Here is a 12,774-nt window from a genome sequence, read left to right on the forward strand (position 1 = left end):
CTCAGGCATCGACCCGTGGGGAAACTGAACTACTGAACCACCAGGGTTAAAAAAAAAAAAAAAAAAAGGAAAGAAAGGGCTTGTTTTAGACGAACACAGTAGTAATCTTAAACTGTACTCGTGTGATACCTTACATACCTAAAATTGCAGGAAGAGAGTGTTAAATGTTTTATTGACAACTGAAGAGAGTTCTTTTCACTTTTGGATACGCATTTGGGTTTCCGTTCCCACTAGCCTAACCAGGTTAAATGAGCTGCACTGGGGCACTTAAATCACAGCTGGGGCTCACAACCGGGAGAACTGTGTTCAGAACCAATGCCAAATACTTCCCACCCCTTTGGCGCTCACCCCTGCTTGTGTGTGTTTTGTAATAATAGGTTAGAGGGAGAGGCTTTGGTATCCTGAAGGTGATTTCAACTAAAAAACATTTGGGGCAAGTCTGAGAAGTACAGGAATTCCTAGGCTGCCTGTTAAACTCCTATAAAAGCAAACAGTGAAGAACATTTTATTGTGCATCTATGTGAATCGCTGCACAGTGTTTTTCATCCTGAATTTTTAAGGCTTACCAGTTCATACATAGAATGGGGTTTCTTCAGTGTCTGTTGTCCTGGCGTGCTGCGTTGGTGCAGAGGGCTGCGCTGGCTTAACCACAGGCCAGGCTGTGCCGGGCCCAGTGAGTGGGGTGGGCTCCGGTACGAACGTGCCACGAGGCAGGCGTGGCAGGCAGCCCTTGTGCTTGAACTGGAGCTAGGCTGCCTGAGCCTACCTTCCCGTCCGTCAGCCCTGAGTGCGGTCTTGGCCAAGTCACCTCATCTCTTGGTGCCTCAGTTTCAACAGCTGGAAAAGGCAGATAAGATGGTGGCCTGCTTGCAGGGTTGCCTGCACATCAGAAGCAGTGTCTACAAATTGGATATTACCCTCGTTTTTTACAGATGCACTGAAGCACGGAGAGATCAAGGTCACTTTTCTCAAGGTTTTCCAGCCTAGAAATGGTGACCCTGAGAGCTGACCCCAGGCAGCTCTTAATTTGAGAAGCCTGGGTTCTAACCACTAAGCTATGGCGGATGCACCCGAACATTTCAGTGAGGCCTTAGTCTGCATACTTTCACCCAAGGTTGTTATTAAACCACTTGCAGTACTGAAAAGACTCTAAATTGTAGACAAAAAGGGCCCACCCAGCAGGATATTGAAAAAAATCATACTGGGCTCAGGAGGTCTGGGTTCTCTGCCTGTGCAGCACTGAGGGTGGGTTCCCCAGCCTCTGGGGCTCAGGCCGCCTCGTTATCAGCAGGGGGCTGGAGTTGGCAGGTAACTTCCCTAAGCTGCTCTGACTCAGCGCCAGGAGATACCCAGTTCTGCGAGCTCCCAGGAGCAGAAACAGACATTGGATACTTCCTGGGTGGTTTTCTCAGGACAGCTTTACCAGAGCCACACACACTGAGCAGTCACTTCCTGAAGATGAGCTCCCTGACGTGCACACGCAAGCCCTTCTCCTAGTGACTGAGAGCCCAGTCTGCCCGGGTCCAGGCTGGCGCTGTGACTTCGGGGTGAGTTAAGGGAACAGCCTCTCTCCTCCCGACTGGTGGATTTCGGTGTTGTTAGCTCTTGTGATGGATGGTTAATTGTGTGTCGACCCGACTGGGCCACACAAAATGTTATTTCTGGGTGTGTCTGTGAGGTTGTTTCTCTGTGTGGTTAACATTTTAATCTGTAGCCTGAGTGCTCTTCCCAAGTGGGTGGCCTCATCCAATCAGCTGGAGACCTGGATAGAATAAAAAAAAGGCTGAGCAGGAGGGGACTCCCCCTGCCCTGCACTGTGGAGCTGGGACCCCGTCCTTTCCAGGCTCTGGTCTCAGACTGAAGCATCTTGAGCCTGACAGCTTTTGAGCTCGAGGAGCTGGGACCCCGTCCTTTCCAGGCTCTGGTCTCAGACTGAAGCATCAACTCATCTTGGGTCTTGAGCCTGACGGCTTTTGAGCTAGAGGAGCTGGGACCCAGTCCTTTCCAGGCTCTGGCCTCAGACTAAAGCATCTTGAGCCTGACGGCTTTTGAGCTAGAACTTAAACCTCTGGCGCCCTGCTTCTCAGGCCTTCAGACTCAGACTAGAGCCACCCAGTAGCTCTGCTGGGGCTCCAGCTCGTCAGCTGCTTGGGACTTCCAGCCTCCATGCTTCCCTGGAGAACCCTGACTACTACCGTTCCCCAGTAACTGCCTCCCAGTTCCCCCAGCAGCTCTTCTCAGTCTTGTTTTTTTTTAAGATTCCGTCGCCCCTTTGCTACTGGCGGTCCTCACTTTCCTTTCGCTGTAAGTGTGCTTGCCCACCCTCTTGGGTCTCTGATGAGAGGTTCAGGGCAGCCTCTGGTCTGTCCACCGTTAGTCCACTTCTCACGAGTGATTCTCACGCACTGAGTTTGGACATCACATGTCCCCCGACTCATCCTTGGCCTTTGTCAGCCACACGTTGCCAGCCCTGATTGAGTCTGTGACTTAGCCGATCTCCTTTAGGTGTTTCTAAGTGTCTGTGCCCACAGGAGAAGTGGCTGCCCGTTTTTGTTTTTTATAAAATAAATTTATTTATTTATGGCTGCATTGGGTCTTTTTTTTTTTTTTTTTTTTTGGTCTCTCCCGTTGCGGAGCACAGGCTCCGGACGCTCAGGCTCAGCGGCCATGGCTCACGGGCCCAGCCGCTCCGCGGCATGTGGGATCTTCCCGGACCGGGGCTCAAACCCGCATCCCCTGCATTGGCAGGCGGACTCTCAACCACGCCACCAGGGAAGCCCTGCATTGGGTCTTGGTTGCTGTGCGGGCTCTCTCTAGTTGCGGCGAGCGGGGGCTACTCTTCACTGCGGTGCGTGGGCTTCTCATCGCGGTGGCTTCTCTTCTTGCGGAGCACGGGCTCCAGGCGCGCGGGCTCAGTAGTCGTGGCGCACGGGCTTAGTTGCTCCCCGACATGTGGGATCTTCCCGGACCAGGGCTCGAACCTGTGTCCCCTGAACTGGCAGGCGGATCCTTAACCACTACGCCACCAGGGAAGTTCGTCTGCCTTGTTTTTATGGGTAAATGAAACCAGTGTAAAAGAGCATCCTTGAATCCTGTAAACATTTAGGTTTCAAGAAAATAGGTCTGTCTGTGTTTGCTGGTACAACTTTTGGAACAAATAAGAATTAGGCAGCACGCGAAGGGAGCAGCGGGAAGTGTGCCCGCCTGGTGCGCCAGGGCCTGATGGTGGTGCTAGAGAAACACCGCGCGGAGCAGGGCCTCGCGGACAGTGAGGGGCCAGCTTCCCCTGGAAGCTGGGATCATTGCCGATGGGAGGCCAGGCGGACGAGAGCAAACTGAGAGCTGCCCTTGGGAGGTGGGAGGAGACGCGTGAAGGGCGGTGAGGGTTTTTCCTTTTGTTCTGTGTAAACAGACACGGGTAACTGGACCACACGTTCCCAGGAAGCAGAGAGAGAGCGGGTGGGGTACACACGCCCCCACCCCCGCCACACACACACACACACACACCACACACCATACACACCACACACAATATACCCCCCACACACCCATACCATATACACTACGCACACCACACCCACACCACACACACCACACACACACACACACACACACACACCACACATGTGCTAGTTACGGACCTGAGGCCGATCGCTGTCGTCCTAGCCCACGTAATGGTGCTTGTCCTGCGTAGACAGAACTGACACGTTTTGAGATTAAATATCCAGATAGTATCTTAAAGGTGATTTAAACCCTTTGGATCTAGAACTAAACTCTTTCTGAGACTGTGTGTTTTATCTCAGTCTTCTAGGGCCTAAGACGGTACCTAGAAAAGAGAGGTTACTTAATACATCCATGTTGACTGGGTTTAAAAGTCCGCAGAACATCAAAACAAGTGTCACTATTCTTAGTTTATGGTCTTAAGGTCAGAAATCTGATATTTGTTATTTCCCGTTTTCAGTATCCAAAAGATAATTCCAAAGACAGCAGTTCACCTTATTCAAGCCTTGTCTCTCACACAAAACATTTCTTAACGTGAGCATGGACAGCTCAGGCTTGTTAAACGTTTTTGAAAGTTACCAGTTTATATATCAAGTTATAATACCTCCCTGAGCCCTGCCTGTATAGTCAGAAAAGGCTCAGTAAACGAAGCCATAAATATACAGCAGTAGGCATAGTCATTCTTAGAAGAATCCCCAAATGGGTTTCACATGAATTTTAAATGCTTTATAATATGTTTTTAAAAATAGCAACATCCCTTAAGCTGGTGTCCCTCTCCCTTTGACCAGAATTTTTATTTAAGAGAAACAGTTCAGCTGGACTAATGGAGAGAGTGTTGGGGTGGCAAAGCTGGATCGTGTGTTGATCCTTTTGTCCAGAGAGAAACAAACTGGTGCAGAGGGCTCTCTGGCTTCCCTTCTGGTGTGAGAGCCCCTGCCTTTGGACCGAGGATCTCTGATTTGCAGGCTGCTGCATCCGTGTAGGACAGACACACCCAGGGCCCCACTGGTACCTGGAGCCTGAGTCAGGGGAGCTGGCAGTTCCGCACAGAGATGTTGGGAGCATCTCATGGTGAGGCTTGTGTGTCTTGGCCTGAGCAGGCCTCATCCGGGGCTGTGCAGCTGTGTGTTCACATGGGTTTGGATCCAAACACAGTAAGAACAGTTCCACCCACTGTGGAAGCAGCAGTGTATCTGGAAGGGGGAAGAGGCCAGAGGCGGAGGAGAAAGAATGCAGCTCAGGATCTGTTGCATTAGAAATTGTTACCAGCATTGGACGCCAAGCCCCATTACGTCTGGGGTTTGCTATGCAAAGTGGGTTGTTCACATAAAACGTTCCTCGTTTCCACTCTGGATGTTGCCTGCATGTTTGTGCTCTGGGATATTTGTGTTCACCCGCCGCCCGTCCGTGTGTCCGTTCATTCATTCCCCAGGTGTTTATGAAGCGCCTGACCCGTGTTTGTCACCTGGTGTGGCCGCAGTGATCCTAGGGTCCGCCTTTGCGGGGCTTACGGTCGGGGGCTGGGAGGTGCACGGGCAGTCAGCATCCTGTGGTGTCGTGAAAACACTGCATTTTCCAATACATTCTTCAGAAGAGAGAGCCCACATGCAACAGACCAATTTTCTTAATTCTCTCTAAAAAGCTCTGGATGTTGGTAAGCCTGGCATTTCCCACCTGGGACCCGGGGGGCATTTAAAGCTGGGCATGGCTTCTTCGGCACTGACTTACTGAGGCTGCTTCCTGCTTGTGGGAAGGCTTTGGGAATGTTCACAGATTTCTCCGGAGGAATCGAGGATGTTAGGGCAGTCTCCTGGAGCAGCGTGGATAGAGAAAGACGTGTGGGTTTCGAGGGGCAGGAGGCAAATGGCATCTTTGGGGTCAGATTAAAGTACGTAGTTGAGAAAAGGGAGCATTGAAGAGGGTGCTCCATGGACACTCGCGGCCCAAAGGGCCTCCTGTTCAGGAAACACCTGAAACTCTGCCCCTCCCTTGATTCCCAAGAAATGTTTCCGGTTAAAAAAAAAAATGCACACGCTTCTTGGGCTCTAAACGCCCTCCTCCCACCTTCCTCCTCCTTCCTTTCTCTCCTTTCCCCACCTCTCCACTTCCTCTCCTCCTCCCTTCTTGTTTCTCTTCTGTCTTCCCTCCCCCGCACCAGCCCACAACTCCAGACACCGACAGTTCTTAAACCTGAGGAGATAAAAAATAGCCCACGCGTGTGAGCCTGTGGACCTTTTGCAGATCGTCGTCGTTTCCCATGGGGCAGCCCTGCGCGTTGCTGCCCGCCGCTCTGAACCTGTGTCCTTGCCTCTGACTCAGCGCGGGAGAATTGGTTTTAATCGGAGATCAAAGCTCTCCCTGTCCCGCCACCCCAGGCCTGCCAGCACCCACCCCTCACCCCAGGACTTCCCTCTCCCAGCACTGTGGCCCGGGGCTGGCCCTGTGGCCACACCCGTAAACATGTCCCCTAAGATCCGGGTGCTTGTTCGGAGCCAAGGGGGATGATGTCAGAGGATGACTTAACCCTGGGGGAGGGGTGAGAACTCCCAGACGCTGGGACTTGGGTTTGGTTCATGAATAACGAGTCAGTCACACCTGCGGTCCAGATGTCTCCCAGCTTGCTGCTGCTTCATGCTCAGCACCTGTGCCCCAGGTGATGGGCAGGAGTGACGGGTAACCCGCGGGGAGGGATACGGCAGTTGACAGAGGGTAAGCAGATTGTGCACAATTAGGTTAAAAAAAACCCCAAGATGTTCTGTTTTTTTTTTTTTTTTAATTAATTAATTAATTAATTTATTTATTTATTTTTGGCAGCATTGGGTCTTCGTTGCTGCACGCGGGCTTTCTCTAGTTGCGGCGAGCGGGGGCTACTCTTCGTTGCGGTGCGTGGGCTTCTCATTGCAGTGGCTTCCCTTGTGGAGCACGGGCTCTAGGGGTGCAGGCTTCAGTAGTTGTGGTGCACGGGCTCAGTAGTTGTGGCGCATGGGCTCTAGTGCACAGTCTTGGTAGTTGTGGCACATGGGTTCAGTAGTTGTGGCTCGTGGGCTTAGTTGCTCCATGGCATGTGGGATCTTCCCGGACCAGGACTCGAACCCATGTCCCCTGCATTGGCAGGCGGATTCTTAGCCGCTGCGCCACCAGGGAAGCCCAACCAGGCATTTTATAAGATTAAAAAATGGAGTTATAGGAGGCGTCTAATGCAAGGGGCTATAGCTAAGTTTTTGCCATTAAGAAGAGGCTTAAGATGGATCGTATAACTTTAAATGCACAATTTTGTATAATTTTCTATTTGGTAGCATTTGAGTAAAGAAGAATTGGTTTTAAACACTTTGTGGGGGAAGCGACGCTCTTAGTCTCCTCAGTAGCCCGTGGGGAATCCTGATGCCCAGGGTTTGTGCTTCTCGTAACTTTGCCGGAAATGCGGTCAGATTTGTGTCCTCTGCTCTGCTCCTCATTAGTGACGGTCTTCCTTTCCACCCCAACTTGTTGGTTTAAGCAGGAGTGCTGTCCTAGTCAATAAAACTGGAGTGACTTCTCAGAGGAGATAAGGAACAAGACGGGAGAGAGATCCACCAGCGTCCAAGACAGTCCTGCAGCAACGGGGGCTGTCGGACCCCCCGGGCAGGTCGTGGCCACACTGGTCCTCCTGGGAGTTGGTTTCAGTGATGGGGGCATTGTCTCAGGGTCACCTCGGTCCCCTTCAGCCGACGTGGAGCCCTGTGTGTTCTCACAGTTTACTCTGTTAGATGATTTCTGTCCCAGTCCTGCAGAGTTGGAGGACGTAGAAAGCATATCCCAGGTCTGTGAGCATCGCCAGGGCCTTACCTGGGACGAAAACAGTTCCCCACTTGGATGGCTCCAGAGCACAGCAATGGTGGTCAGTGGGCTTGGTGCAGCCTATGGTCTGTCATCTCCTTTCCCCCGCAGGGCCTGTGCTTGTCCAAACCCACATGGAGCCACCTTTCCATTTAGATCGGGAGTTTCTTTTTTCTAAGTGAGACGGCTCTTTGGGAACGCTCATATGAATCTTCTGTTTTCATTAATATTCCTGGCTTCCAACAGTTTTTCCATCCATAAAATGAGGCAGTCATAGATAATCTCCCAAATGGTCTCCAGATTAAAAACTTTTATGATCTATAGCCCTAGCTCCTTTCCTTGTTCTTATTTCAAATCCTCAAGTCATTATTCTTAACTTTGTGTGACCAGAATAGGCAGAGAAGTTTCCACGGGTAAATGGCAGCCTTTATTCGAAAAATCTATATGTTGGAGCGACCGTGCTTAACTGCGATGAACTAAACGATGGCCACTTTCAAGGCCAGTAACTGAGGAATTACGGGAAAGCATTGCATCTTCTGCCAACAGAGCTGCTGCAACCTGATGATGGCCTTAGGACAAAGGATATTTTACATGTTGTGTTTCAGAACAAAAAGTAAACGCTCAAGAGCCTCATCTGTGATGTTATTGCAAGAATGTCCAGACAATGTTTTCCTTAACTCCAGGAAGAGCAGTTCGGGGGGCTGGCTCTTGCCACGTGTGTCCAGCTGCATGCTTCATACTTTTGGGAAAAAACTGTCCTAGAAACACAGAAGTAACCAAGTATGGATGCTTGAAAGCTGTCCATTTCTTTGCTTACAGTTGTCAGGATCTTATATACACGAGAATACAAAATAAATAAACACTATCAAATTTGCTATTATCTCAAACCAGGCAGCAATGTTTCATTTGCATCCTGGGGTGGTATTTTGGAATTTCACTCCTAAGTGGGTGGAAATGACTGAAAATGGAATCAAGTTTAATCAGAGTTCGTGAAACATCAGAGTTACACAGTCAACCTGTCTCCATATTTAATAATTTGTAAAGCTTTTTCACTGGTAGCAAATCAAATATTGCCACTTGAGAAGATATTTCTAAAGAAGTGGGACTGTGTTTCTAATGGCTCGGAGGCGTTTCTCCACACCTAGCCTTCCCAGGGTAGACGGGCTCTTTCTGGGGTAGTGCTGACATGTTTGTGCAGGAAGCACATGGGGAGGGGGGCGGGTGAAACCTCCCGCCTGCCTCTGCCCCTACCCTGTCCGTTCTGCTCAGACACACACCACACTCATCCTGGAAAAATGCAGCTCGAGGTGTTGCCTGGAGTGACGGTACCCTGATAATCCCTGTCCTTGGAAGCCAGCCTTTCCCTTTCTCCTGCTTCCTGGATACCTGGGCTGAGAGAGGACGGTCTTGTCATCTGGGAGGAATGAGGCCCCCGGGGCGCCTCCACTTGGGCAGGGGCCCAGGTCGAGGTGACGCTCCCCGTGGCCTCAGGTTTACCAGCTCTGACAGCCCTCCCTTGGCTTCTGTGGTTTCTTCTTATTCAGATTCATGAATCATAAAGGGGAGCTCACGGAAAGTCTTTTTATAGCAATGAGCATATTGTTTTCTATCCCTGCTGTGCTATTTTGGGGGCAGGGAGAACGGGAAGATGTGAGGTTGCGTCCCACGTTTGAAGCACTGCTTCCAGGGGATGAGGGCTCTGATGCCAGCTCTTTCTTGGGTCCAAAAACTGAGATCACGTTTTCTGACACGGTCACCCAGAACTGGGACTTTTAGAGAAATGGAATGTACTCAGACACAGAGCTGCCCCCAGCTAAGTTTTTAAAAGTATCATTGAAACTTACACCCGCTTCAAGGGTGCGTGTCAGCTGTTCACGCAGAGGTTGTAGCCGCCGAGGGGAAAGGCGACCCTAACGGGGCAGGACGGTCGCTGCCGTGTGCACGGGACGTGGAGCGCGCTCACCGAGCCTGTCCTGTCTCTCCTCCCTGGCAGGTGGCAGAAATCCGGTGCCAGGATGACCGAGCGCTTCGACTGCTGCCACTGCCAGGGCTCCCTCTTCGGCAGGAAGTACATCCTGCGGGAGGAGCAGCCCTACTGCGTGGCCTGCTTCGAGGCCCTCTTCGCCAGCACGTGCGAGGAGTGCGGCAAGCTGATTGGCTGCGACTGCAAGGTACCCGCCCCTGGGCGGCGCCCAGCGCCGTGCTCCCCGCCCTCCCTCGGGCCTCCCAAGCCCCCTGGACACCCACACTGGACTCCCCAAGAAGCACATGCCTCTCACCACAGCTGTGCTCACGTCCTGCTCCTCGTCACCCTGGACACCCCGGAGGCCCCTCTGCTGGGCTCGGACCCTCCACCGGCCTTTCCCAGCCTCCTCCCCACGGGCTTGGTCTCTGCCCGTCCCAGTCCCGCGGCACCTGGTGGGGGCGTTTCCAGGACGTGGGCGCCGAGCACCCCAGGTGCACTTGTGATGGCCCCGTAGTCAGCATCCTTATCTAACCAGCCACCTGCCGCCCGACCCCGTGCTCCCGGGGGCAGCGCTCTCCCTCCTGGGCGGACGCCCGGGGCAGGTGCGCGCAGCCAGTCTTGGCGCGGCGAGCGTGCGCCCACCCCCGCCCGGAGGGGCCGAGAGGCCCTGCCTGCACTGGGGTGTCGGGGGAGCTTCTCCTCTTCGTGGGGAGCATCAGGATGTGTGGCTGCCGGCTGAGCAGTTAGGGCTGGCTCTGCTGGGGACGATCCGGAGCCGTCCAGCGCGTGTCTGCCCTGTTTCTGTCGCCTCCATCCTTCCGTAAGCGCTAGGTGTTCAGTGACAGTCGAGGGATAATTTCCGTCTTACGGGGAAGAAGCCTTTGCCCTGAGCAGGGACAAAGGGTGTGGGGTGCCCCCACTTGAGCCCAGGCTGTAGCCACGTGTCGTGGCTCCACAGAGGACCGGCGCGTAGAGCGGAAGGCAAACGGGGCTCGGCACCGGTCCCGTGGAAGCCTGAAAACACCCAGAGCTTTGGCTACGACCGACCAGGAGCAGAAGTAGCTGGTCTTGCTTGTCTGAAAGCCGCCTGCCCTCCGACCTCCAGCTCTGTGTGACGTGTGTCCGAGGCCCGCTGCGTTCATCTCCAGGCCAAGCCCAAGAGCTCAGACACCCAGCTGCCCCGTTCCATCCCACCTCTGCGTCTCACTGGCTGTGTGATCGTGGGCCCATGGCTTGGCCCCTCTGTGCCCGTCTGCACGCTTATAAAAGGGAGCTACAACAAGGGAGCCTGCATCGTGGGTTCTCGTGGTGTGTAGCTCCCATGGCCTCAGTGCTCTAAGGAGCATCTGACGGTGTGGAAAACTCCGACCCCCTCTTCTCTCCCGACTGCTTCCTGCCCTGCAACTTGCTCCCTCCCCCGCCTCTTGAATCCTCGCCCTGTCTCTCTATCAGTTTTCACCAGAGAAACATCAATAAAAATGTCCGCTTTGAGGAAGAACTAAGAAGCAGAGAAAACAATTATTATTTTATAAAGGCTTTACCTGGAAAAGACATAAGTAGGTGAGAGGTTCAGATATCATTCTGACAAACAGCTCTGGTTTAAAGGAGATGTTTTGGAGACTTAGGGCTCATCACCCTTGCCTGGGGGCTAAAGTAAAAACAAAAGCGAAGTCACTGATCATTTCTTCAGTATGATTTAGTGGACAGACCCTTGAAACTAGTTATCCTTCAGCACATGCTTTAGGAGCAGATAAACAAGAATTCCCCAAATGGGGCCAAAATCAACAAGACTGCTGCAAAGTCAGGTGTCAGTCACGCTGAACTTTTCAACCCGGATAACGGTTCACTCTCTGGAGTTACGCCACGTGATTCTGTGCATGTGGGAAGGGAAAAGGTGTGAACTTGCAGTTAGACCTTGCCATTTGGGGCTTCTGAGTATTTGGAACGGTTTTCTTGGCTTTCAGAAGTTAATTATGAAGTTGGTTTTGTGGAGGAAGTGATGGCAGGAAAAAAGTGCCTGCACTTCGGGAAGAGAAGCCCCAGCCTGGCAGACGGGGCACTGGGCAGATCAGCTAGGCTGGCGGATCTGGTGGCCGTTCTCTTGTCTGAAAGTAGCAGGGGTGCCACAAGCCCCACTTGGGTCTCCTTCCAAAGGACATGTGTGTATAACTTAAAATAATGCGAGCCACTGGGGATTAGGCTGATGTTGTGGGTATTGACTGACTTTCAAAGGAGGTAGGCAGGACTTCAGGACAACCTGCTTCCATAGGTAGCTTACCTGTGTTTGAGCATCATTTCTATGCAGACTCTCTTTCTGTTTAGTTAACTCTGAGGAAATGCTGTGATCTACAGGGGTAAAAATCATTCATTTTTATGGCCAGTGGAATAGTTGACAACAGGTAATACAAATAAAAATTTATGATCCTCTGACCTTACGCTCTTCCGGAAATTCTTCCTGGACACCTGTGGATACCAGCAAAATATTTTTTTTTTTGCCTGATTACAGATGTTTTTCGGGGGATATAGGTCTACCTAAGTCCCAGGCTTCAAAAAGTCAAGAAACCAAAGAAAAGATAAGCTGGGCCAGTACTCAGAGACGGCTGCTGGTCCCTCCCACCAGCAAATTGGTGCCTTTAGCAAACTCTGGGCCACGTACCTGGCTCAGACTTCAGGTTTTCCATGTCTCTGCGAGCAGTGCCATAAAGTCAGACAGGCCTCCAAACCCATCCCCCGCGTGCCTGGAGGGGGCTGCGAAGAGGAAGACGTGGTAACAGTCAAAGGACCTTCTGCAGGTCTAAAACCAGCATTGGCAACTTCCCTCGTGGCGGTGCAGTGGTTAAGAATTTGCCTGCCAATGCAGGGGACACGGGTTCAAGCCCTGGTCCGGGAAGATCCCACATGCCGCAGAGCAGCTAAGCCCGCGTGCCACAACTACTGAGCCTGCGCTCTGGAGCCCGCGAGCCACAACTACTGAGCCCGCGAGCCACAACTGCTGAAGCCCACGCGCCTAGAGCCTGGGCTCTGCAACAAGAGAAGCCACCGCAATAAGAAGCCCGCACATCGCAACCAAGAGCAGCCCCCACTGGCTGCAACTGGAGAAAGCCCGTGCGCAGCAACGAAGACCCAATGCAGCCAAAAATTAAAAATAAATAGTTAAAATAAATTAAAAAAATAAACAGGGTCCCCTTGAGGGCACACCTGGGACAGGACTGCACAGCGTCGTTCTTCAAGGATTTGAAAGAATGTGCAGTTGGGGACATGGTAGGCTGACAGTCTCAAAGTGCTGAGCACGAATGACACGGCAGATCCTCTGATGAGGTGAAATCCCATGGATTTGAGGACTGGCCGGTTTGGGAATCAGAAGCTGAGCTTCTCGCGGCCCAGGAGGCATAGCCAGGGTGTAAAGGAGGGTGAGGGACCCCGCTGCCCGGAGCTGCCCTCATTCACTGGTGGGCGAGGGGCTGCCTGCAGGCCACTGGCTCCCCGCTGCA

The 12,774-nt window shown here is 52.4% G+C and overlaps 1 protein-coding gene across 17 annotated transcripts in view; it reads left to right on the forward strand.

Moving 5' to 3' along the window:
• The window catches only part of FHL2 (four and a half LIM domains 2), a 110,336-nt gene that overhangs the window by 73,480 nt on the left and 24,082 nt on the right, over positions 1 to 12,774 (forward strand). For 12 of the 17 annotated variants that reach the window (XM_067007017.1, XM_067007016.1, XM_067007014.1 and 9 more), the window contains one exon: positions 9,311 to 9,488. The exons of 3 other annotated variants lie outside the window; for them this stretch is intronic. In XM_067007017.1, the coding sequence (XP_066863118.1) occupies positions 9,311 to 9,488 (178 nt within the window). Of the gene's footprint in view, positions 1 to 1,417; positions 1,548 to 6,081; positions 6,211 to 9,310; positions 9,489 to 12,774 lie in introns of those variants that run through there. 2 more of the 17 variants (XM_059079550.2, XM_067007019.1) reach the window with 2 other exon arrangements.

Source organism: Kogia breviceps, chromosome 11, assembly GCF_026419965.1.
Source record: "Kogia breviceps isolate mKogBre1 chromosome 11, mKogBre1 haplotype 1, whole genome shotgun sequence".
In the NCBI taxonomy this organism is placed as follows: domain Eukaryota; kingdom Metazoa; phylum Chordata; class Mammalia; order Artiodactyla; family Physeteridae; genus Kogia; species Kogia breviceps.